We start from the raw sequence: 22,106 nt of genomic DNA on the forward strand, positions 1-22,106 counted from the left end.
AGCTCCCGGGGCTTGGGTATACAGTGAAGATAAGTTTATTAGGCATCAATACAATGTATTCGATATCACTTAATGGTAATATACATATAGAGAATGAATGAATACATGAAATTATATTGCTCAATCGTACATGGTACAATATATGACAACAGATATCAAACAGCAATACTGCAAGGCTAATATATCCTACATTTAGGATGGCAAAATATTATGTACATTCATGTATATTACATAATGTCCTAATAAGTGTGAAGAATTTTACCGGATTTCAAGCGTAGCTTTGTCAGTTAGAACCATTTGTTTTAAGTATCAACTTTGCTTTAACGTATATCTTGAAACGGAAGTTCTAATAAGCCCTTGAATGTGAATATTAGCATGTGCGTGAACACTACAACGCTACATGTTAATCGGGAAGTTGGTAGTACTACGTTCAAGTAGAGATCTGGCTCGTGGACTTTCTCAATGACGACATCTCACGAGATCTGCACCAGGTTGTTGTCCATGTCTCCCACCAGAGACAGACTCAGGTTGGTTAGTTCCGCCTGTCCCTGCACGGTTCTGTACCCGAACATATCCAGGGCGTCCCGGCAAATCTTCTGAATCTTCAGCACCGCGGACAGGCTCAGATTCCGTCTCCAGGCGTCAACAGTGTCCCTGGAGTTCCTCTTCCGGGAATACACATTTTTATCCGGCTTCGTGGCGTTTGTGTTTTTCGCCAGCCAATTAGAGACAGCCTCGTCACCTTCGGTTCCAATGAAATAATACAGTTTCTCCGTCATGGCGGCCGGTGCCATGGCAACATCTTCATACCTTATTAGGGCATAGTGACCGAGCAGCCAGTCTGGGACGCCATCTTGGGTCTGTACGTTTTCTACCAATTGCTTACAGAGATTTTCTGTTTTCGTTTCATCCACAAAGTCTTCTGCAAACGGAGTCGGTTCGTCTTTGTTGAAAATTCTGATCTGTGAAGCGGTCACGGCGCGAGGATCCCGGATGAGGTGGAGGATTTTGACTTCCCGACCGGTTTCCGACCCATTTGTCACGATTTGTTCAAAGAAGTTGATGTCCCAGATCCGTATGATCTTCGCGACGTTTAGCTGCGACTTTTGACACGCCTCGTTCAAAGCAGAAGCTACTGCATCTCTTGGAATGGGACAAACAGAGCCAGAGATGTTGGGTGTTCCCCGTTTGGAATGAGAATAGCTCTTACATAGTTTTGTCAAAGACGGGGTTCTTTGGACCACTGCAAAGGTTGGAGCTTTTAGGAAATAGTCCATGATGCCTTCAAGACTATCGAATTCACAACTAGCTATTCCTTGGAGTAGTTTTAGCTGCCATTCTGGGACGTTGTATGTCCCGTTGTCGTAGTACTGAGCTGCCCAAAGAGGTTCAAACAGGTAGAAAGACCCCGGATGTTGGTTGAAGATTTCTCCGACGAATGAGGAGCCGCTTCTCATCTGGGTAAATATGAAGACGGCAGTAGGAATGGAAGGCCTCATTTCATTGGTGGGCGTCACTTCGTTCTCGTAATCATTGGATACTGCCAAATATTTGTTAGTCGTGGACTCGATACGTATTCCTCCAGTTGTGCCTGCTGAAAATTCATATGCTGGTAAGTAGCCGGGTAGTGGGATTTTTGAAGTTTGAGCCCATAGGGCCCAATGTTCGCCTGACCAGATATATGCGATCACCGCCACTGTTAGGATGATGGGAAGAAGCTTGAAGATAGCCTTTAGAACCCTCATGACGTCACTCTAGTCTGCACCAACTCCAAGCTGTAAAACATTAACCAGTATATGGATAAATGGGACACCCTGACGTCAGTGGCCATCTAGGTGTGTGTTGTGTTTCAAAGCGGCACACGGCGGTAGTTTGTATTATTACATTGAACAACTTGTGCCGCCATATTTTCATATCGCTCTGAAAGAATGTATAGTATCTGTGTCAATATTTGCATATACATAAATACATATATATATATACATACACATATGGTCAATATTGACCGAAGGAGGCCATATATATACACATAATAGGTCCTGTTTATGGCAAAATGTAATCGACCACCATACATATTTTGTTTCTAAGACTTACGTGCATTGATAATGTCCATAGCTTTACCAGAAGGTACGTTCCGAAGAGGGGGAGGGGGTGCACATGGTTGATGACTTGCAAAAGCTAAGAATTAACTACAAAGCTTGCTAGTTGAAGGTATGGCAGAATATGAACAGTAATATTATATAACAAAGGTATAAACGTTATAAAGGCTATTCGACAACTTAAACGTCAGAATAGGCATTATACGCTGCCAAATACATACACACATCTCAATAAATTCTACATAATTAAAATTCAACTCGAATTATTACAGGTATAGTAAACTTTTGTTATGCATGGTGTACTGTAATATGCGTTATGTCATCAGACAGAAAATCATAAATCGCACATTAAGATTATAAACGATTGACAAACGAAGCAATCGTTTTACTCACCGTAAAGACTATGACCCACACTTACCATATGCTAGCGTTCGCACGCAAAAGCATCTCCGTGGCACCTCGCTATTGACCAATGGCTGAGGGGGAGTGGCAATCAGATTTCAGCCTAACAACCCCTCTTCCTTCCATCCTTGCTTGTCCTTCTAGTCTCGCAATGAATATCTAATTAAGGCTGTCATATACTTAAGCCCAGATATTTTCGCCCTGAATTGTGGCTATCAATGGGTGATGAAGACTTTTTATTTGCATTGGTAGCATCGGATGACGTAAGCATACCTTGTGTATTGATTACGGAAGCATTTTATGTGTACTGGTCTGTAGGCCGAAAAGGTCGGGGGTCACCAAACTCAGCAAACATGCTAACATTGCATTCAGCCCGTCCCGTCGTATGATGTGTAATCTTATCTAACTGGGGCTAAATCTACGAATAAAGTCTGTACAAATAACAACTTTGCCCTCGAATAGTTCCGTACTGAAGTGGTCTGTTCCGATAGCAGCCACTTCAGCCTTCGATGCAACCGACGGGCAAGGTTGCTCATTAGCATATAGGATATGACGCCGACCAATGAAGAACTTCTCATGCCGTTCTACTTGTCGTAAGATGCGACCTCATTGTAAGAGCACCAGGCATGCTTTACTGATGTCTCGGCTAGCCACAAAGGATTTGCTATCTTGCAATTAGAAAATTGAATTCCAATTTACACTTATACAGTACCGACTACGTTTATGGTCCGGTCCCACGCGGTTTACACGCGATTTAATCTCGATTAAAAGTCGTGCAAATCGCGATTAAAAGTCGTGCAAGTCGCGATTTGAACGCGATTGAATCGCGTGCGCTAATGAGCTGTAGCTATCTAATTAAAAATCTCGTGTCGTTTGTAAACGCGTTTACTCCCGGCACCCCGCCGACTCAAAACAAAAGGCTTTGTTCCGACTGCCCCGCCCCTTGGTCGGGCATTTCACCGACGAAATATTTTGTTCGTTAATGAGCAGTGTTTACTTTTGTAAATTTGCATGATACTTGTAAGTCGTCATTTTCACGTATTTGTTGATAATTGGTGAATAATACGGGGGCTGGACAGCGCCGCGGGTGTCGGCAATATTGTCCGAGGACCGCTGACGCTTTTTAGCTAAGATCGTAAAAGAAGTTCACAGTCAGCAAATTAATATATCGACATTCTCTCCTGGTACCAATTGCTCAGACTGAGTTAAATTTCTATACTATATCTTGATTAGTAACTTTTCATTTTGCTGGTGTTGTGTTGTTGCTTTTTTATTTATCACGAAATGTGCATTTCTCGATAAATTTGAACAGGCGTGTACACGTTACTGCTCGTCATCCAACACCGTCCAAAGGGTACGGATTTGCAAAACATCGGAGGAAAATTGCCAACAGCGATCATGTTCACAACGCTGGGTATGGAAATTGTGATAAGAAAACAGTCTCCCGATAGATATTTTCTGATATAAAATAAATGTCAATGATGAATCCAGAAAGCAACCCGAACTACGCAAAAGAAAATAGTCTTCACGGCTAAGCTTTTTCGTAAGCCTCAAAGGGAAGACGATGATGTCAACCGTCGAAACAAGCGGGTTGTCGGCGAATATAGTCTCCTACTTACAGTTTTTGGCGGGTTATCTTCGTATAATTTTAGTGGAAGGCCAGCAAAAAGAGATACAAGTTCGATTCGCCACATTTCCCCGTAAAATACGGCGTTACATTCCACCGAAAATTATGTGTATAAGCTGTACTGTACGTCACGGCAGAGAGTTGGGAAGAACTAGACGCGCGTGGGAAATGCAACTGGACGTGCGGTTACCATGGCGACAGCTCCGGCGGTAGCCCTCTGAAGTAGCGCCTGCCTGATTATGAGATAAATCCAATCAACTTCCCTCCAATCACAGCCAGAAGCGGCGCTGACAAAGTGGTAACAACAAGAAGAAGCGTAGAACTAACGCTTTGTTGTGTTTTTTTAAATCATTTATCACGAAATGTGCATTCTTTGATAAAATTTAACACGTTACTGCTCGGCCAGCGTCGTCCGCAAGGCATAGATAATTTTGCAAAACATCGGAGGGACTTTTCCGGCATCGATCATTCTCACATCGCTGAGTAAGAATTCTGTGAACAGTCTGTCGATAATCATTTCCAACTTGAAGAAGGTGGTATTTTTTTTACGGCATACTACAAAAGTCGTAACGGCAACCGAGCGGGTTGCCGGCAAAAATTGTCTCCTATTTACATTTTTAGGCGGGCTACTTTCGTCTAATTTTCGTGGAAGGTATATGATAAAATAATACAAGTTCGAATCTTTTGGACCCACAAAGGACTGACAGCATAAACACGATCGTCATCTAATATAAACGGAATTGCTGGGTTGAAGACTATACACTGACATGAATGGACTACTAGTATTTATACGCATAAATTGACCGTTTTGCATGTATTTAAATATGAATAAAGGATATTGTGTTTGGTCATAACTTAATATTTCTAGGAACGTTGATACTCCTTGGTTCGGCATCGGCAGCTAATTTTCTAGACTAGGAAAGTAGGATTCAGGTTTCCATCCGCCTGCTGATCGTCATGGTTACAAACTCGACAAACAAGACTTACCTGTTCATATCGGTAGCTAATTTTCTAGGCTAGGAAAGTAGGATTCGGATTTCTATCCGCCGGTTTCCTGGACATACAGCTGATCGTCATGGTTGCAACTCGACCAACAAGACCTACCTGTTATGTTCCTGACCGCCTCGGACGTTCCTGGTCGTCGGGCAGTGGACCCACGCAACCATATTCAAGGGGCATACGTCTTGGTTCGACACAGACAATTGTTATTTTGCCGAAAATTTCTTCATCAGTTATTGGTTTTCTTGTTGAGTATGTGATCAAGTTTTTCTAACCTGTCATTGATTCAGTTAAAAGTTGCGTTAGCGTTACTAACATTACTTCTACTTCTAGTATTTTACGTTTCTAAAATGAACATGTTTTTAGTCAGTTTATCTACAACTGTTATGCGCTGTTCAAAGAGGTTCACTCTTTTACTAAAAGGGCCTATACGTTTACGGTTGTTTTTCAGCAACATATAGATATATAAATTTAGCTGGTCGGGATACTACGAAGAGGGATTTGACCAATGAAATAGGTAAACACGATATATCATTGCCTTTGGAACATGAAAGGTAAGTTTACTACCGATGTTATCGATCATCATTCGGCAGCTTCTACACCAGTCGGATCGTCATCATCTGTTCCGAATGTTGGAAAAACGGTAGGTTGTCCGTGAATATGAATATGTCCGTGTACAAACTTTAATTAATAAAGAAATTTTATACACTTAAACATTTAAAAACATTCTTAATTCATTGGTCGTGGCTCCTTTAATATGAACCAGTTGGGAAATGAATTATAAAATTTGGAATACAGAATTTATAGATCATCCACCCCTGCGACATTGCCACAAAGTTCAAATATGACGTACGCTATCGCTGCGTGTGCAGTCTACGAAGTATTTTAATTAGTCTAGATCTGCTCTAGAAATTGTCAATAATACAAATAAAACAAAGTTAGATAAATCAAGTAGGTTGATAAAACCCCCTTGGATAAACCAAGAAAAAATAACCACATATTAAACACGGGGCTAGATCGGAGTAGAAAATAAACGCAGAATATTGCAACAGTCAACGTGGCCTTCTTCTGTGGGAACATACTTTCAAAGAAGCCGCTCCTTACCGTGCATGTGTCAATCAAATTGAGCAGCACGTGAGACCAGACCAGACCAAATTCTGGAGGTTTACAATGTAATTTTTCTACAAGTTTACCAGCACCGTAACAGTTACGTCAATCGTGTACTTACACACACTAAACAATCAAAACAGCTGTTGATTTTATCGCAACGATATAAGTTTCATATTTGCGCTCAAATAACCCAATCTTCCACAACCTGTCCCACGTTCTGGACCCCACACAAACCGTGTACACGTCTAAATGTAATATGATATGCTAGTAGTCGCGCCGTGGCGAACTTTAGGAAGGTTGGAATATTTATAAACAGGTCACGTTCCACCGGAGGCGGGGCGGCGCTTGAAGTTCGGATGTAGATACTTACATGTAGTATCTGCCGGTCGAAGCCTGTTTACTTGGTAGTGAGACCGCCAGGATTTTGTACGACTACACTGGTCGCACTGGACATTCCTTGTTGTTCATTCTGAAACTGAAAGACTAGTGTACTTACCTATCAGTTCGGAACATGATTAACTTGTCTTCACTTTCATCGATAGATAAGAAATGCAAACACAGACTATTGTAGCTATTTACAGTGGCAAGTATCGTGTAGTGTGGGCGAATTTGATATCGCTACACCAGCGTACAAATAATGCAACAACAGAAATAGGACACAAATAATTCAACATAGAGTCGGTAGGTTTTTTTCGGGTGGTCCTGACACTGGCCGCGGTAGCGGGCCGTCCTCGTCACGCATGGTCAGACAGAAGCAGAATTTACTCCATGTTTTCTGATTTAGAAAAACACATCTTGCCATTCTTGGGAAAAAAACAATTTATTTGATGTTTTCTTGTCATGTACGTATAAGATTCAAACTTGCACTACACAGTCGGTTCCTCAAAATTGTAGCAAATCTTCCGAGAAAGAACGTGGTAGGTTAGGTAGCGGCGCGGGTGCGAGGTCGCACCATACATTTTGTATCTTCGGAAGGATTTTTTCCGGTACGTGACCCTGGCGCTAGCCACGGCAGTGCCGAAAGATCGGGGTCCAGTAAAAGCATACTTTGCCATATATTCTGCTTAAGAAAAAGACACCTTTGTGGAAATTTATTTCTTATTCTTTAATTTTCACGTATCAAATTTAAACATGTGCGGAACAGTCGGTTTCTCAAAATTGTAGCAAATCTTCGGAATGATTTTTTCCGGTACGTGACCCTGCCGCTAGCCACGGCAGCGCCGAAAGATCGGGGTTCAGTAAAAGCATACTTTGCCATATATTCTGCTTAAGAAAAACACACTTTTGTGGAAATTTATTTGTTTTTCTTTAATTTTCACGTATCAGATTTAAACATGTGCGGAACAGTCGGTTCCTCAAAATTGCAGCAAATCTTCTAGAAATATCGTGGTTGGGAGCGGCGCGGGTGCGTTCTAGACTGCGAGGTTATGCGTTAGTTCAGAAACAAATTGGGAAATTGGGCGTGATACGTTCTCCGCCCTCCGCGCGGGGGTCTGCATATGAAAAGAAGCCGATTTCTGCCAAACCCCGAACTTTGGACGGCACGGGCGTGTCTAGAAAATGTTTATGAAAAGAAGAGGCGTGTCTGAAATCTATTCATTGATCGTCTAAACGCGGTTAGACGTGATTTCATGCATATCAGACGCGGGTACACACATATCTAATCGCGTTTTACCCGAGAATTGCACGAGTTTTAATCGCGATTTACACGAGATGTAATCGCGACTTGCACGACTTTTGCACGCGATTAAATCGCGTTCAGACCGGACCATAAACGTAGTCGGTACTGTACATGGATACCTTAATAAATGTGATATGATAAATTTTCATATGCGGTTCTCAGGGATTAAAGTTTAGAATGTTTCTTGCTTTCTTATTTTCAACTCAGCAATATCTTCCCACAACATTCATCAAAATAAGCATATCTTGAGATAACGTTATGTTAGTTCCCATTAAGCAGTAAATATTAAAAACGCTGACATTATGTGTGCTCATATGTTACATCATATCCACCAGGTGTTACAATTCCCATCCCTTCATTATAAATTACACTGGTGCATCGTACATATCTCGTCAGTTGAAGAAGATAAATTATCGAATCGACACGCAAGGTTGTTAATCTTGGCAACATTATGAAGAACGCAGTTTTTGTGTTTCTTGGGGCGCTGTGCCTCGCTACCACCCAGGCGGCCATGCAGGGGTTGGACTGGGCAACTATTCAAGGTGAAGGGTCGCTCTTACTCGGAAAGTTACCGTATTTAGGTCTAGATCCTCCTTAACTTCAGCTAATTCTGTCTCATAAAAGCATAATATTGATTTGGGTCTGCAATACTAGTCCCTACCAGACTGACTACACTGGATGTTATAGGGATAATAATTTACCACTGGGGTTTTATTACCGGTATACCAGAGGAGCTGACCGGCCGCGTTCAGGTGGGGGTCATTAACCTTAGCGTGGATTAACTCAGCCTCTGGCCAATTGAATTAAAAGGGTGTGGAGATACTAGTACTCATGCTACTAGAGTTGGGTCGAATGACGAATTCAACACCTAATAGTCGTGTTGAGAGGGGCTTAAACCTCTGCTCTTATTGCCTTGGCCATCGGGACCCGCAGAATTTTATCCTTATCGTAAAGTATAGTGTGGGTACGCTTGTACCACAGAGTCACATTGACAACGGATATCTATTTTTCCTATGTGTTCCAGCCATCCACGATGCAGCTGTGCAGGCGATGACTGAACAGTACTTCCAGGCGTTTAACGACATCGCCACCGCCGCGGGAGAGTTCACCTACGTCAACTCCACCTGCGCACGCGCGCTGCAGGGATCCTGCGGGCGGTGCGTCACAAGGAAATGCCAGCAATGGTAGGTAAATTATCTAACTTTTTAGCACAATCTCTAGTTCTTGGTTATAACATATGGTTATATAGCGAGAGGTCCGCACTCAAGGTTGCCGCTAGTAGTGAAATTGTTTTAGCGACGCATGACACGTGACCGTGCGGAAACGTGACGTCACTAGTGGGTCAAAGGTGCCCGGTAGTCAGTATGATGTACTATTCCTGTGGGAGGAAGGTTAAGGTTCAGTTCAGTTGTGCCTTCTTATTTTGTATATTCTGTATTTTATATGTTGTTACTCAAATGTTATTGTACTGTACGTTGTTGATGTTATTTTTATGTGAGGGAGGGCAACTTGTAAATGTCGTTCGAACTTGTTCTTGGCCTCCCCATCACTTTGTGCTGAATTCAAATAAACAAATAAACCTTGATAATGTTACCTATCGATTTTAACACAGACTTGTATTTCCCAGGGCCATGACCTGCGGCCTGACCCTGCCGGAGACCTCTGACATGACCATGCTGGGTGGGGAGGCGGTCCAAGCTGACCTCAAAACGCTGCAGAAGTTCATCTCGCAGGGCGAGCGCCTGGACACCGGTTGGTACATGTATACATCTCTGCACCAGATTTGGCATTACTGACCACATATACGCAGCCCCAGAGGGCATGTTTGAGACAGCATTTTAACCTATTCCAGACTTGTAACAGCCCTTTTTATGGACAATGTAAGAGAAATTTCATATCACTGCCACAGTATAGGGTGCAAACTTTGGCAAAAAAGGTTTTGGTCCATTTTTAGGCCTGTGCAGACCCCTAATTGGAAGTGGTCAGCCCCTCAGTTGACGCCTTCAGAAACCAAGGTGGTGTAATTTTTTTAGAACTGTGGTAACTTCCGCCGGTCAGGATTTTTTAAATCAAACTTTTTGGACACTTGATAGCGGGCTGCTGTGTTGAGTGCGTTATTATGACCTGAAATGATCATGGATCGATGAGATTATGACACCCAAAACTTGCCTATTTTTACATTATCGCCTATACTATAGCTATACAGATTTCCATTGGTGTTCTTTGCCCTGCCATTGTACTAAGCGCACTAATTAGCATCCCGTCCGATCAGGTGAGGCAATCCAGTGCGCCGTTGACGCAGGGTCCCTAGCGCTCACCGCTGGCTCTTTGCTTGTCGGTAAGCGTGATGTCGGTGACGTCATCTGTGACACCGTTGGTGTGGTAGGCACGGCCGTGGACCTTGTGACCGGAGGTGAACTGATTCTTCTTGTGTACATTTTTTTTTTTACTTCTTTATTTGCTTTGGGACAGACGGGAACAATGCGGCACGGCACTTATTTTAACTGTGCCACATACAAAGTACAGACAGGTGGTAAAGGTAGTATTTCACAGCCCCGACCGAAGTCATGTACCCTTTTGTACACCCGGGTGAAGTGAGGAAGGTCGTGTGAAGTGCCTTTCCCAAGGGCAAAACGTCGGGACACGGCAAGTATCGAGCTCGGGACCTCTGATGAGGTTTCGAGCCCAACACCAGTTACGTTACACCCGACGCCACAATTCTGTACAATTGCTTTTAAGCGACTGAGTAACGTAAATTGAGAACTTTACAACAAGCATATCTGAATAAAAATAAGACTCATTTCAGTACCTTGAGTCGATATCAGGCACAGTTTTGAAGCGTATTTTCTGACAAAGAATTATGTCCTCTTCACGGTAGGAATCGGCGGTGCCATTCAGGGTGGAGTGGATCTTATTGGTGACGCCATCAACGCGATTGGAAACCTCTTTGGTAAGATTTTTTTCTCTCTTGACTTAACTCATTGTCCAGTTTTGTTGGATAAGAGCGGTTAGTTTCAACGATTTTTAGAAATGAATGGTTCGTACTTAGTTTATTTTTGCTAACTTATCATGCTGAGGGGAAACAGTCATGTCGAGTTAGTTACAAAGACGTTATCTATTTATGATATTGTAAATGTCTTTAACCCACCAACATGGCGGATGTTAAGTTACGTCATGATCACGTGAATGCTAATATGTAGGAAGGAGGAAGCGGGATCTGCAGTGTGACGTCCTCCAGCTGGAGCCCGAGGCGTCATGTGTGCAGCTGGCGCCGGAGTGTGGTGATGACTGCCAGGGTACGTCATCATCTTGAATATTTTATACTTCCCATCTTTTTTAGTCTTATATTCATTTTCCAAGATCTAGTCAGAATCACTATGTTAGCAAACTCATACTTTGTAATCAATATACTAGGTGTTCAGTTTTGTTCTGCATCTGTTCTGTCGACTAGGAAATTTTCCAACCTGGGAGGAAAATGTTTTCAGCGGCGTAGATTATGTTTGATACATTGTAATCACTTTGATAACATTCTTGTGACATTGCGTGATGTGCATGTATCTTGTCAGCGACGTCTGAAGCTCTAAGTCTTTTGTCCCTACAGGTTGCGCTAACATGGATAAAATGGCCGCGCGTTTCCACAAGGTCATGAAGAAGAACTCCTGGGCAATGCGCAAGTCCAACGCCTTCCTGACACGCACCGTGACCTACGACCCCGTGTCGGGTCAGATGGTGGCCGAGGTGATGGCGATGGGACAACGCATGAAGTAAGTCTAGTAGTCTACCTTATCACCTACTCAATATCTATTGACTTTCTTCAATAGATGACATGCACATTTTTGCTATCTTATCGGATAGTGTCTATGGAAGAACTTTGCAGCCTACCTTAGCGTCTTTTGGACGGACTTCGTTATCGTGTGAAATGTTTTCATTTTCGTGAACCTACATTGTACACGTAGGTAATAGCTTTTCACAAAAAAAGTATGATAAAAAAAGACTTCATCTGTCAGATTTTGCCTGCCATCACTGCTGTTATGCTATCTAAAGAAGTATGAAAAAGTTGTCCATTATCCATTGCTTTGGTTAACTTTGGTTGACCTGCCTGTTTTCCAGAGTTACCCTGTCAGGGCCAGTGAACCCCGCTACCACCGGCAAACATCTCGCCGCCGCCGTCCTGAAGAAGCTGCGTCAGTAGAACGTCACCACGTGACTAAATTGTTCTCAGGTGTAGTGCCTTACGCCATCTTGCCTAGTTCAGAACCAGGTGTACAATAACCAGCATGGTACCATGCGTGCTCTAACATCATGTCTACACTAACACCAATGTGGAAGAATAAATACAACCTAACCTATTAATTTGGACCTTTGTGTTGTTTTTTTCGTATGTTTGTTGGTTTGTTGGTTGATGGTTTGATTGTTGGTTGGTTGGTTGGTTGGTTGGTTGGTTGGTTGGTTGGTTGGTTGGTTGGTTGGTTGGTTGGTTGGTTGGATGTGGTTGGTTGGTCGGTTGGTAACTATTATTGAATGCATGTACATCACCATTATTATTGCATCCATAGAAGACACTTTAAACTTTGTACCACAGTTTGTTAATTTTGTTTTTATCCAGACATGAACATAAGTGACTAGTCACACAATACGGGAACGCTCAGAGCAATAATATTTTAGAAAGCGTCGAAAGATCTCGAAATGTCCGAAAGTCCTTAATCTTTATTCAATTGTATGGCAAAGAAACATCATTATGGCTGCATTGCCGATGCCGTGAACGCCAATAAGGGGGCATACTCCATGTGTTGAGCTGGGCGTGCTGTACAGGCCTAGGTGCGCGGCACATAGTGACTGGTGCCGTATGTTCCCATGTACCCGGCCCAGCCCTGCTCACTGTACGGCAGCACTCTGCTGCACTGGTCCTTTTCCTCACCGGTACAGTCGCACCTGGATATAGTAGTAGTAAAGATGTTCATTATGCGGAGGAAACAATGATGTACTGGGAAAACAAAAACTTTACCTAAATCAACTGGTTTGAGTTAGAACTGACAACTCTTTGCGATTCTTATGCTCTACAAATATGTGAATTGGGACATTTTAAATTCAAACACCTGTTCCGTAGTAAGACAATACCAATACCTAACAGCGACAAACATTTACCTCCTCGGTAAAATGATTCATATCTTGTAATATGAGCATATTTCATTAGACCTAAGTTTCAATCAATTTTAGTCAATGTTTCTCACATACCGTATCTTAACCCTGTATATCGTCATGGCACCCATGTGCACGTTGAATGGGTTGTAGTTCGTCTGTGACTGATAGGTGGCGCTGTCCGTGGTACCGTTCAGGCGGGCAGAGGCGCACTTCTCCTCCACCACGTGCTCGTACGCGTCATGGTCGAACCCATAGTACTGGTCTGGGGGGAGAGATTGGAGGGCAAAACGGTCACAACTGAGAAAAAATATAGTATTTGTGTTTCCCTATTTCATACAATAAGTTTTGTAGAAAAATTCATATTCTTGATGCAACTAGACAAACCATCGATCATAAAACATCTGCTCTTTCATATCCACTATAACTAAAAAGCGAAAAGAGGTTGAATTTATCCAATAAAAGGTTCATTCTGTATCTGTTAGCTGTGTCTCTTTAACATGTCTTGCTGTCACCTGTAATTTGCCTAGTATGGCAATTCATTCGTTCGTTTAGATGTAAAGAAGGTATGTCACCGCTGTCCGTCACATGAAAGCAAATAAAATGTCATGAAATACACGTGAATCCCTCACTGTCAGGGCTGAATCGCTGGACTTCATTTTCCATCATGTCTTGGACACACTGTTCATCTTCAGGCAGGAGCACCTGCGGGGATAACACGGATATCTTTTAGCTTCACACTGCAATAATGAGCTTACTTATGAGGCTTATCAATTCACAAAACACCGATAATCGATCAAGCTATAAGTGTTATCAACATAATGTTAAGAAAATTGGGATTACACTATTGGTTCTGATACACGTGTCTTGTGATGTACAGCACAACCTTTACGATTTTGAAATGATAAAACAACAGTCAACAGGTGCAACAAAAGTTAAGTGTCAACACTTAACAGACCATTTATTTTTTAAACCATTTTCACTGTATTTACATAAAGGAAGAAATTGATACGATACTATTTTTCAGATTTATATTTTACCCGTTAGAGTAGAGTAGCTGCTTACGGTTGTTTTAGCAGGGTAGAACCAGTAGGTGGCGAACAGCACATCGATAGCCTGTGGGTCAGAGGCGTCCAGAGAAGGGGCCAGGGTACCTGGAGAAGTCAGGACAGATCTTGTCTACGTGACCTCATTCGTGGCGATTTTAGTCGACAACGTACAGTATTAAGCTATTTGTATAAATCGTCACATGTGCAGTATGGTACTTGCAGTCATATGACTACTACCGTGTTGGTGGATTAAAGACGCATGTGAAGTCATTAGCATCCTTTCTGTCTGTTGATTGAAAACGTTTAGACATCATTCACCATTCATACTGGGCATTTCAAGTTGTTGTGGTATCACTTGCAAACACCTTCTAAAGCCAAGCCTTTATTGCATAAGGCACACCTATTTGTGGACACTTTTTAAAGAATGCTTGTCTACCGTCTATAAAGGTTCATTTCACTGAATATTCGTTTCCACACGGACCTGTAGACAACAGTCTCTGCACACCTCCCTCGTCATGAGGACCAACGTGTCTTCGATGCCTTCTTTCCCCGCTCTTCTCGTTTTGTGTCGTTCCTCGCTTTCCTCTGCCACTCTGCGAAGAGCAAGTGATAGTAAGCATTGATAGCTCAAAATACGTCAAGACATTTGTTATTCCCTGGACTCTTCACATGGTAATTACGTCAAAATGCAGATAAAAGATCCTATCAATCATAGCAAAGATTATACATTTTTTTATATATCCTTGCAAGAATAGAAACAACAACACCAGATGCGGTTGAACAGCCGATGATATCGTGCCATACCTCAGTCTCACTCTTGTCAGTACCCTCCATGTCAGATTCTCCCAACCACTCCTGGTACTGACCCCTGACCTCCGGATGCTGTTGGATGTACCGGAGTGCCATGGCGGTGGTGTTGACGGTTTCGTCGTGCTCCAGGTGGAACCGGTCTCCTGTAGAGGAAGAGTGTTGAACAATGCTGAACTCTATGTGCCACTGTCAGCCAAGCAAACCAATGATACGGTAAGCGGCTTTATGGAGCATTCATTTTCCATGTTCAAGTAAGCTTTAGACTGTTGTAGGCTGTTGTGCTTCACGTGATCTGTTTCTATAGCCTATGAACAGTCATGGGGCAAAGTTCGACTTTATGTCCTTTGCAAACAGCCTGAGCTGGTAAATGGAAATATAAGCATAGTCTACGAAAAACGTATAAAAGATAGATTCATAAACATATTTGATACCGTACAAGTCTCAAGGGCTGTCGATTTAGCTAAAAGTAAAAGCTTACTGGAGTCATAGATGGTAACGCCAGGTGGCGCTGTGTTACCACTCATCATCGCTAGTTGGGAGTAGCCGCTTGTCTTGAACCGAACCTTGCAGAAATCTGCCCGGCTTTGCTCGTGAACATTCGTTCCTAATTCACAAAAACACAGAAAGCAAAAATTTAGAAATGTTTTTGTGTGTTTGTGCGAACGTACGTGTGTGTGCATGTGTGTGTGCGTGTGCGTGTGTGTGCGTGTGTGTGTGTGTGCCACTTTCAATTTGAAAGTTTGGAAAATTGATAATTTCTTAACAAACTTTTCTCACCTTTCACAAAGTCAAACTCGCCGCTTTCTCCCTCATACCCAGTGCAGTCGGCGACCCAATAGAGGAAGACATCGTTCCCATGACCCTCTACGCTGATGGCCAGTGGGGAAGCCTGTGCTCCGACAGTGTCCCGGATGTAAGGAACAACAAGCGGCTGTCCATTTCTTCCGTCCAGAATTGTCGTCTGCAAGTAAGAAGTGTTTAATCTTATGTACAAAAGTAACATATAGACAAGGCTTTTTACACCGAAGACAAGAATGTCAATTGTTCTAAAAGCCAAGTGTTCAAAGTTGTGAGTCAATCCTCATGAGACAGGCCGGTGTAATATGTGGTCAATGTATACTTTTGCGCCGGAACAAACTTTAAGCATTTCGTCATACATCATGATACTCTTCGTTTTTGAAAGCATTTTCTAGTATGTGTCCTGTTACGATCATAAACATGTTGAGTGAATGTACTTAATATAGAGATCTCTCACATGTGACTGGTAGTAGATGGGGAAGCCCGGGCCGTGCTGGTAGTGAACCATGAAGTCTGGCACGTCGTCGTCGTTATAGAAACCTACAGCTGGCGTACTGGGATAAATAAAAGAAATAAGGATGCGATTCCATTGTCTGCTTAGAAACTCTTAGAACTATGTGTTGGCCTAAGATTACAACAGTCCATGCATACATTGCAGCATAATATTTTCACCTTTAAATTAAAGAGCAGACATTCCATCCCCCCGATTGATTGTTTTTATTTGTGACACCATGCCCCTGATTCTACATTTATGTTTTAATGTAAGCGACCTTACGACAATGTTTGTACGCTGTCATAGTTAATTCTCTTGCTGTTACTAATACAATGCTACTATTAGTCCATGGACCAGGTCACCAAAAATAGCCAAACAAAGGGACAAAGAGTGACTTACTTTTTTGAAAAGGTTGATCCTCTACTTCATTACTTTTCATGATAGCCATATCAGATGCCCAGCGTTATCAGAGTTATCACTTTTATGATATGCCTTAAGTACAATAAAAAAAACATGACACACGCCTCGCGGAAAATTGCGGAGCTGTTTCTAAGGACATACCTGTAGGACTCCGACATAGGGAATGAGGCATCCCATAACGTCTCGCCCGTCTCTCCGTCCATGGCCACCACGGTAGAGTTGAACATGGCCATGACGATGTCGACGGTTCCGTCAGCGGTGAGGTCCACCAGTACCGGCGGGGTCATGACGCCTTTCTGCGGGTCACTGTACAACACCTCTGCCTGGGAGGGACATGGAGAAGTTTCTTGATCAAATGTTACAGAGAGCACGCAGTTTCTTATTTTCATCCCACTAACCTGAATGCTTATAAACCAACGATCATCATGTATAAAAGACTACACTTACTTTCAGTCCAATTTCAAAACCAAATTGTGTTGACGAGACCAGTAGAACCTTAAGTGTGACTTTCGATAAGCAGAACACATTCTCTTTTTTATTTATATCACATGTTCAAACATTTATTACTTTGTCCATGTTGCCTTCGTACAAATCGTCCAACGAAATCCGCCACAAAGATCCCGGATGTGTCTCCCCGCCTGTTCCAAACAGTACGGTGAGGCGGCCATCTTGACGGGTGTACACCTACAGATGGGGAACGACATTCAGACCTACATGTCCAAGCACGTGGTTTGGTTACTTTTCACGATACATTACGTTTCAGGCTCCGCTCATTGATTGGCTTCCATATTCAAACGTTTAACGTAGATACAAGCGAGCCATCATTGTCTGATTGCCGCTGTCTGAAATCTGGACCAATTAGAATACCTCCACTTTGAAATAGCTGCCAATATGTCTACACAAGGCGGAACCTAAGACTAAGTTTAAGGTAGGTACCATCGCACCTGAGGTGAGTAGTAAGTCTCCCTACGGTCCGGTACTTCTGCCCAGCGCAACACCTTCCCGTCCTTACCGCTAAGGATCAACAGCCGGCCCGACAACCGGTACAGGCTGCCTGGAAACAGCAACAGGAAAAATTATTATATTCTTAAAAATATTCTTGTCCGTGACCCCACATCAGCATCCGTATAAGGCACAACAAAGTGCGGTCACCCACCGACGTAGTGGACGCCAGATTAGTCATGTGACTGCAAACTATCAGAGTTCACCGTGAGTGTCCAGCACGTCCGGCACCCCGTCCCCGTCCATATCGGGCACGGACTAACTTAACCCACCAACATGGCGAACGCGTAATCGTCACGTGACTACAAATGCAATATATAAAGTTATGAACTCTGTAACCCACCAGGTTTTCTGAGCGGGTCTCCACCGTGAGCGGCCAGCACATCCGGCACCCCATCCCCGTCCCTATCAGGCACGAACTGACTTAACCCACCAACATGGCGGACGCGTAATTGTCGCGTGACTCTAAATACACTATCTAAACCCTGTAACCCACCAGGTTCTCGGAGCGGGTCCCCACCGTGAGCCGCCAGCACATCCGGCACCCCGTCGCCGTCCATATCGGGCAGGAACTGTGCCGTGTACAGGTTCATCATGTCTACCTTTGCCTCCTGCGGACCGAACTTCCACAGCACCCGCCCGTCCCTGCCGCTCACCGCCTGGAAGGCCTGCACAAAAGAGAGAACCACGTAGACATACTAGTACATCTATAAATCTAGTACATGATTCATATAAGGTTGTGTTAGTTGCACTTCGTGCACTGCTAATTATACCCAACGATGAAGTTAGTTGCATATTTTTTTCGAGCAATGAACAACAATTGAGGTGTATATCGGCATTACCCCGGAGCGCCCCCCAGCGAGACAGTCGTTCACTCCATCTCCACTGATGTCTTCGTTGCAGTTAACTCCAAAGATCTCGTGGTCTGAAATTCAAGAATATAGGAACTTTTAAACAAGGAGGTTAAAAATCTTTCAAAAGTTTTAAAACCTCCTTGGTTTAAGTAAGGAAGGAAATGGACACCCCAAGAAAGGAGCAATTTATTGATAACGACATAAATGCCTGGTATAGCTTTAAGAATTGGTTAGATAAGTGATAATTGTTGTTCAGATACCTGCAAAGCTTCGCCACAGCTCGTGACCGGTCGCCCCATCCAAGGCCAGCAGCCCGCCAAAACACGGGAACGAGCCGTTAAAGTACAGGTCACATACAACAGACGGGATGTGGTATCCGTCCGCACCTACAGTGGCATCAAGGCGTTATCTCTAGAAGTGTCTCTTTTTGTTGCTGTACATGTGAGTTGTAAATGCAATGATAAGACAGATAAGTGCAAATAGCGGGGTAGATAGCATCACGGTCGAGAAAACATTGTTTTTGCTGGGTGTTCTTCTTTAGTCTTCTTCCTCTGTCATTTTTGGCAACGCCCGCCTCAATGAAGGGTCGAAAGTGTATTGTGTGCGAGTAGCTTGACAAAAGACAAATCAATGGGAGGGGAACATCTTGCATTTTCTCGAAAATTTTCTTGTGTGCTCTATGCATTTCCTAAAGAATTTGTTGTTGGATGCACATGTGTGGATGGTATACGTAGAGCTGGAATGATCTTTCCTTCTATTGGCATCAGTTACTATTGGCACAAATGTGTCTTTTCTTCTATTGGCACACTTACTATTGGCATAAGTGTGTCTGTATTTCAAATACATGTAACCTTATTCTACATTTCCCCCTTCTCACCTGTGCCGAAGCCGGTGACCACGTCGAGCACGCCGTCTCCGTTGACGTGCAGCAGCCTGATGGCGGACTCCGTCAGCAGCTGGGGGAAGGTGGCGGTCCAGACGTCCTGCACGGACAGCCGGGAGCAGCCCAATGGGGCTTTCGGCTAGGGGTGGGCAGGTAAGGGAGCAGTAGGAAGGTTGTTATCTTCGAGGACAACGGGAGGTTTTGAAGTAGGTTTTAGATTTGAGTAAGGTATTACCAGGCGCTCAATGCTTCCACAACGTACATTATGCGACAAGTATCTTGAGATGTGGAAAACATTGCTCTGTCAGTGAAGTAAATCCCATAAAAGTGTGTCTGAACGTTATAATTGTGTCATAGATTGTGTACAAATTTCACTCGATACTGTAAACAAACAATGAGTTGGAATTTTGGTATATATAGACAGAGGGTTAAAACATGAATTAACATTTTCTTTTCATTCTTGCATTTATCATAAGTCTGAAAATACATTTTTTAACAAAACACCACCCACCTTCGAAGCAGCTGTATCCGCCCCTGTCGTCACGTGATCACATGCGTCATGATCTTCCATCATTCGAACTATTGCTATCACCATGGTAACCATCGCCATCAGCAGGAACACAAACATCACCACTAACAGGCACATATGGCGTCTTTTCTCACTCTGGTGACTTAACCATGGTCGTCTGGTCCTGCCTCTCTGGCCTCTGTGGAATGTGTTGGCCATGATTGAGAACTCATCGCCTTATCTTCAGACATGAATGTGCGCGCACACACGCACACACAAAGACACCACGCTCGCACACACATGCACACATAGTCATAGACACACACAAAAGGGTACAAAGAGAGAGAAACACGCACACATATACACACTCATGTGCATACAATAGATCTCACCCAGCGGAGAAAGAAAGTGAGAGAGGCAGAGAGAGAGAGAGGGGAGGATATATCAGAGGCAAATATATGTACATGTATCTGTATAATGTATAGCCATAACATCCTATATCTAGTAAGTATACCGATACTACAGTCTTACCTGTCAGGCTGGATCAGCGGTATCCATGTATCTGCCCCCTTCTCTTCCACGGTTTCCATCTCATCGTCTTCATCCGAACAATCGTTTTCTGGTCGCCACATTTTATCCTCCATGACAACCTTACTGTCAGCTACACTGAGAAGTCTCACAGGATGGTGTCCAAATGGAAATATGGTCTATATTCCATTAGAAAGCGCAAAAGGGACCGACCGCGCAATTTCAGCTACTGAAATGATCACTTGCTTGGGCATGCTAATTTTGGTCTCTGAAACAAGCTATTGAAACAAATCGAAATAATGACGTCAAAGTATCAAAGAGACCATTGCAAGGCAGTACTTTGTTTTGCGTCTAACTGATTCTTTTTTTAGGGAAGGTAGGTTTGTTCTTTCAGTTCAGTCGGACTCGGTACATCAGATATCCGATATATCAATATAATGATTTTTGTTCAACACACTTAAAATAACGGCAAAGATCTAGGTAAAAGGTCAAAATCAATACCTTGTCACGAGGCTTTTCGTACTTTGCTTGAGTCGCCAAAACCCAATTGGAATGACTGATCACATCGTTCTTTCCACATATGCCCGTCTGACATAAACTATCTTTGTGTTACCTCTATCAACCCATTAAAATGTCCTTACTTTTTAGAATGACTTTATGACCATTGAAGCCTTTTAGATCAGGATGTGTTTACACAATCCCTAACAATGCCGACCCTACTGTTACGTTCCCACCACGGGATGTGATGTGTTTACATTACGGTCAGGCACGTTCGCTTGGCAGGTGCTGAAAACTCTATCGCCCCAAACAAATGTAGAGCGTAAGACATTTATCAATCTCTTATAAATGCGTCGGTTATCACTAAAAGGTCATCAGTCAAACATTAATGATTAACCAAAGCTATAGTAGCGTATTAGTCTTTGATCCAGAAAACCAACATGGCGACAAGGCCGTGGAAGTGTTGTTACCTTGCTTTTGTTCTTCTTGAAGCCGCTGTTTCTACATGTGAGTTCTGATATCTGCTATGTACGGCTAATAATACAATTGAGAAGTCGTGTACGTAGTGTGGATAGATATGTAATAGAATCGTTTGCGTGTCCAAGCTGTAGACAGGATTGAAAAGGGAAGAGGAAGTACATTATACGTGTAAACATAGTTGAAGCATAGTTTTGTCATAGTGAGGCCAGATAGTTTTGCCAGAAACAAACCCGGTGGGCCATTTGCCACGTACACACACACTAAAGCAATCTTGGCTTCTTCTGAACATTTACCGGAGCTAACTAGGGAGAGATTTTTCCTCAGCTTTCTTTTAAGTATCGACTTAAAAACCGATGTCAAGTAGCAACATTGGACTCAAATGTCAAACGTATATGGATCACATCACGGGGGTTTAACACAAAAATAATGTCAACGAGTCCTCCAAGTTCAAGGTGAGTTATGGTAGCTATGATATGTAGTGTACGGGTCATTGCTGCAAAGTTCATGCACAAATACCATAATTGATAATCGCTGTCGCTTTTATAGCATTAACATTTTACTGAAAACACTTCAATCTCTTCAAGTTTAGAGCGCCCGTCAAATACAACATTCTCTAGCAGGGATATGAGAGGCAAACACGTTTTGGTATCAGTCTTGGGTTCAAATACTGTTAAGCTACCTATCTTGTGTCCTTGCAATTGGGAAAGACCCTTCACTCCACCCAGG

General features: G+C 43.0%; 3 protein-coding genes across 3 annotated transcripts; 1 reads left to right on the forward strand and 2 right to left on the reverse strand.

Annotated features, from left to right (window-relative positions):
- Positions 1–473: 473 nt before the first annotated feature.
- LOC118432240 (carbohydrate sulfotransferase 3-like) lies at positions 474–1,906 on the reverse strand. Its single transcript, XM_035843768.1, has one exon. The coding sequence runs from the start codon at positions 1,743–1,745 to the stop codon at positions 474–476; it is 1,272 nt and encodes a 423-aa protein (XP_035699661.1). The 5' UTR covers positions 1,746–1,906.
- Positions 1,907–8,292: 6,386 nt separating this feature from the next.
- LOC118432592 lies at positions 8,293–12,271 on the forward strand. Its single transcript, XM_035844224.1, has 8 exons — positions 8,293–8,460; positions 8,943–9,102; positions 9,546–9,670; positions 10,191–10,331; positions 10,797–10,868; positions 11,119–11,214; positions 11,520–11,682; positions 12,029–12,271. The coding sequence occupies exons 1-8, from the start codon at positions 8,370–8,372 to the stop codon at positions 12,108–12,110; spliced, it is 930 nt and encodes a 309-aa protein (XP_035700117.1). The 5' UTR covers positions 8,293–8,369; the 3' UTR covers positions 12,111–12,271.
- A 230-nt stretch (positions 12,272–12,501) lies between these two features.
- Positions 12,502–20,506, reverse strand: LOC118432241. The gene is made up of 18 exons (XM_035843770.1): positions 20,406–20,506; positions 19,878–20,073; positions 19,361–19,505; positions 18,744–18,869; positions 18,472–18,554; positions 18,126–18,297; positions 17,572–17,681; positions 17,195–17,311; positions 16,769–16,950; positions 16,172–16,268; positions 15,694–15,877; positions 15,395–15,520; positions 14,911–15,059; positions 14,588–14,699; positions 14,123–14,211; positions 13,690–13,762; positions 13,154–13,322; positions 12,502–12,850 (listed from the first exon to the last, which is right to left on the reverse strand). Exons 1-18 carry the CDS (start codon positions 20,504–20,506, stop codon positions 12,733–12,735), a joined length of 2,349 nt encoding a protein of 782 aa, XP_035699663.1. The 3' UTR covers positions 12,502–12,732.
- Positions 20,507–22,106: the final 1,600 nt, after the last annotated feature.

This window comes from Branchiostoma floridae, chromosome 15, assembly GCF_000003815.2.
Source record: "Branchiostoma floridae strain S238N-H82 chromosome 15, Bfl_VNyyK, whole genome shotgun sequence".
Taxonomy (NCBI): Eukaryota; Metazoa; Chordata; class Leptocardii; order Amphioxiformes; family Branchiostomatidae; genus Branchiostoma; species Branchiostoma floridae.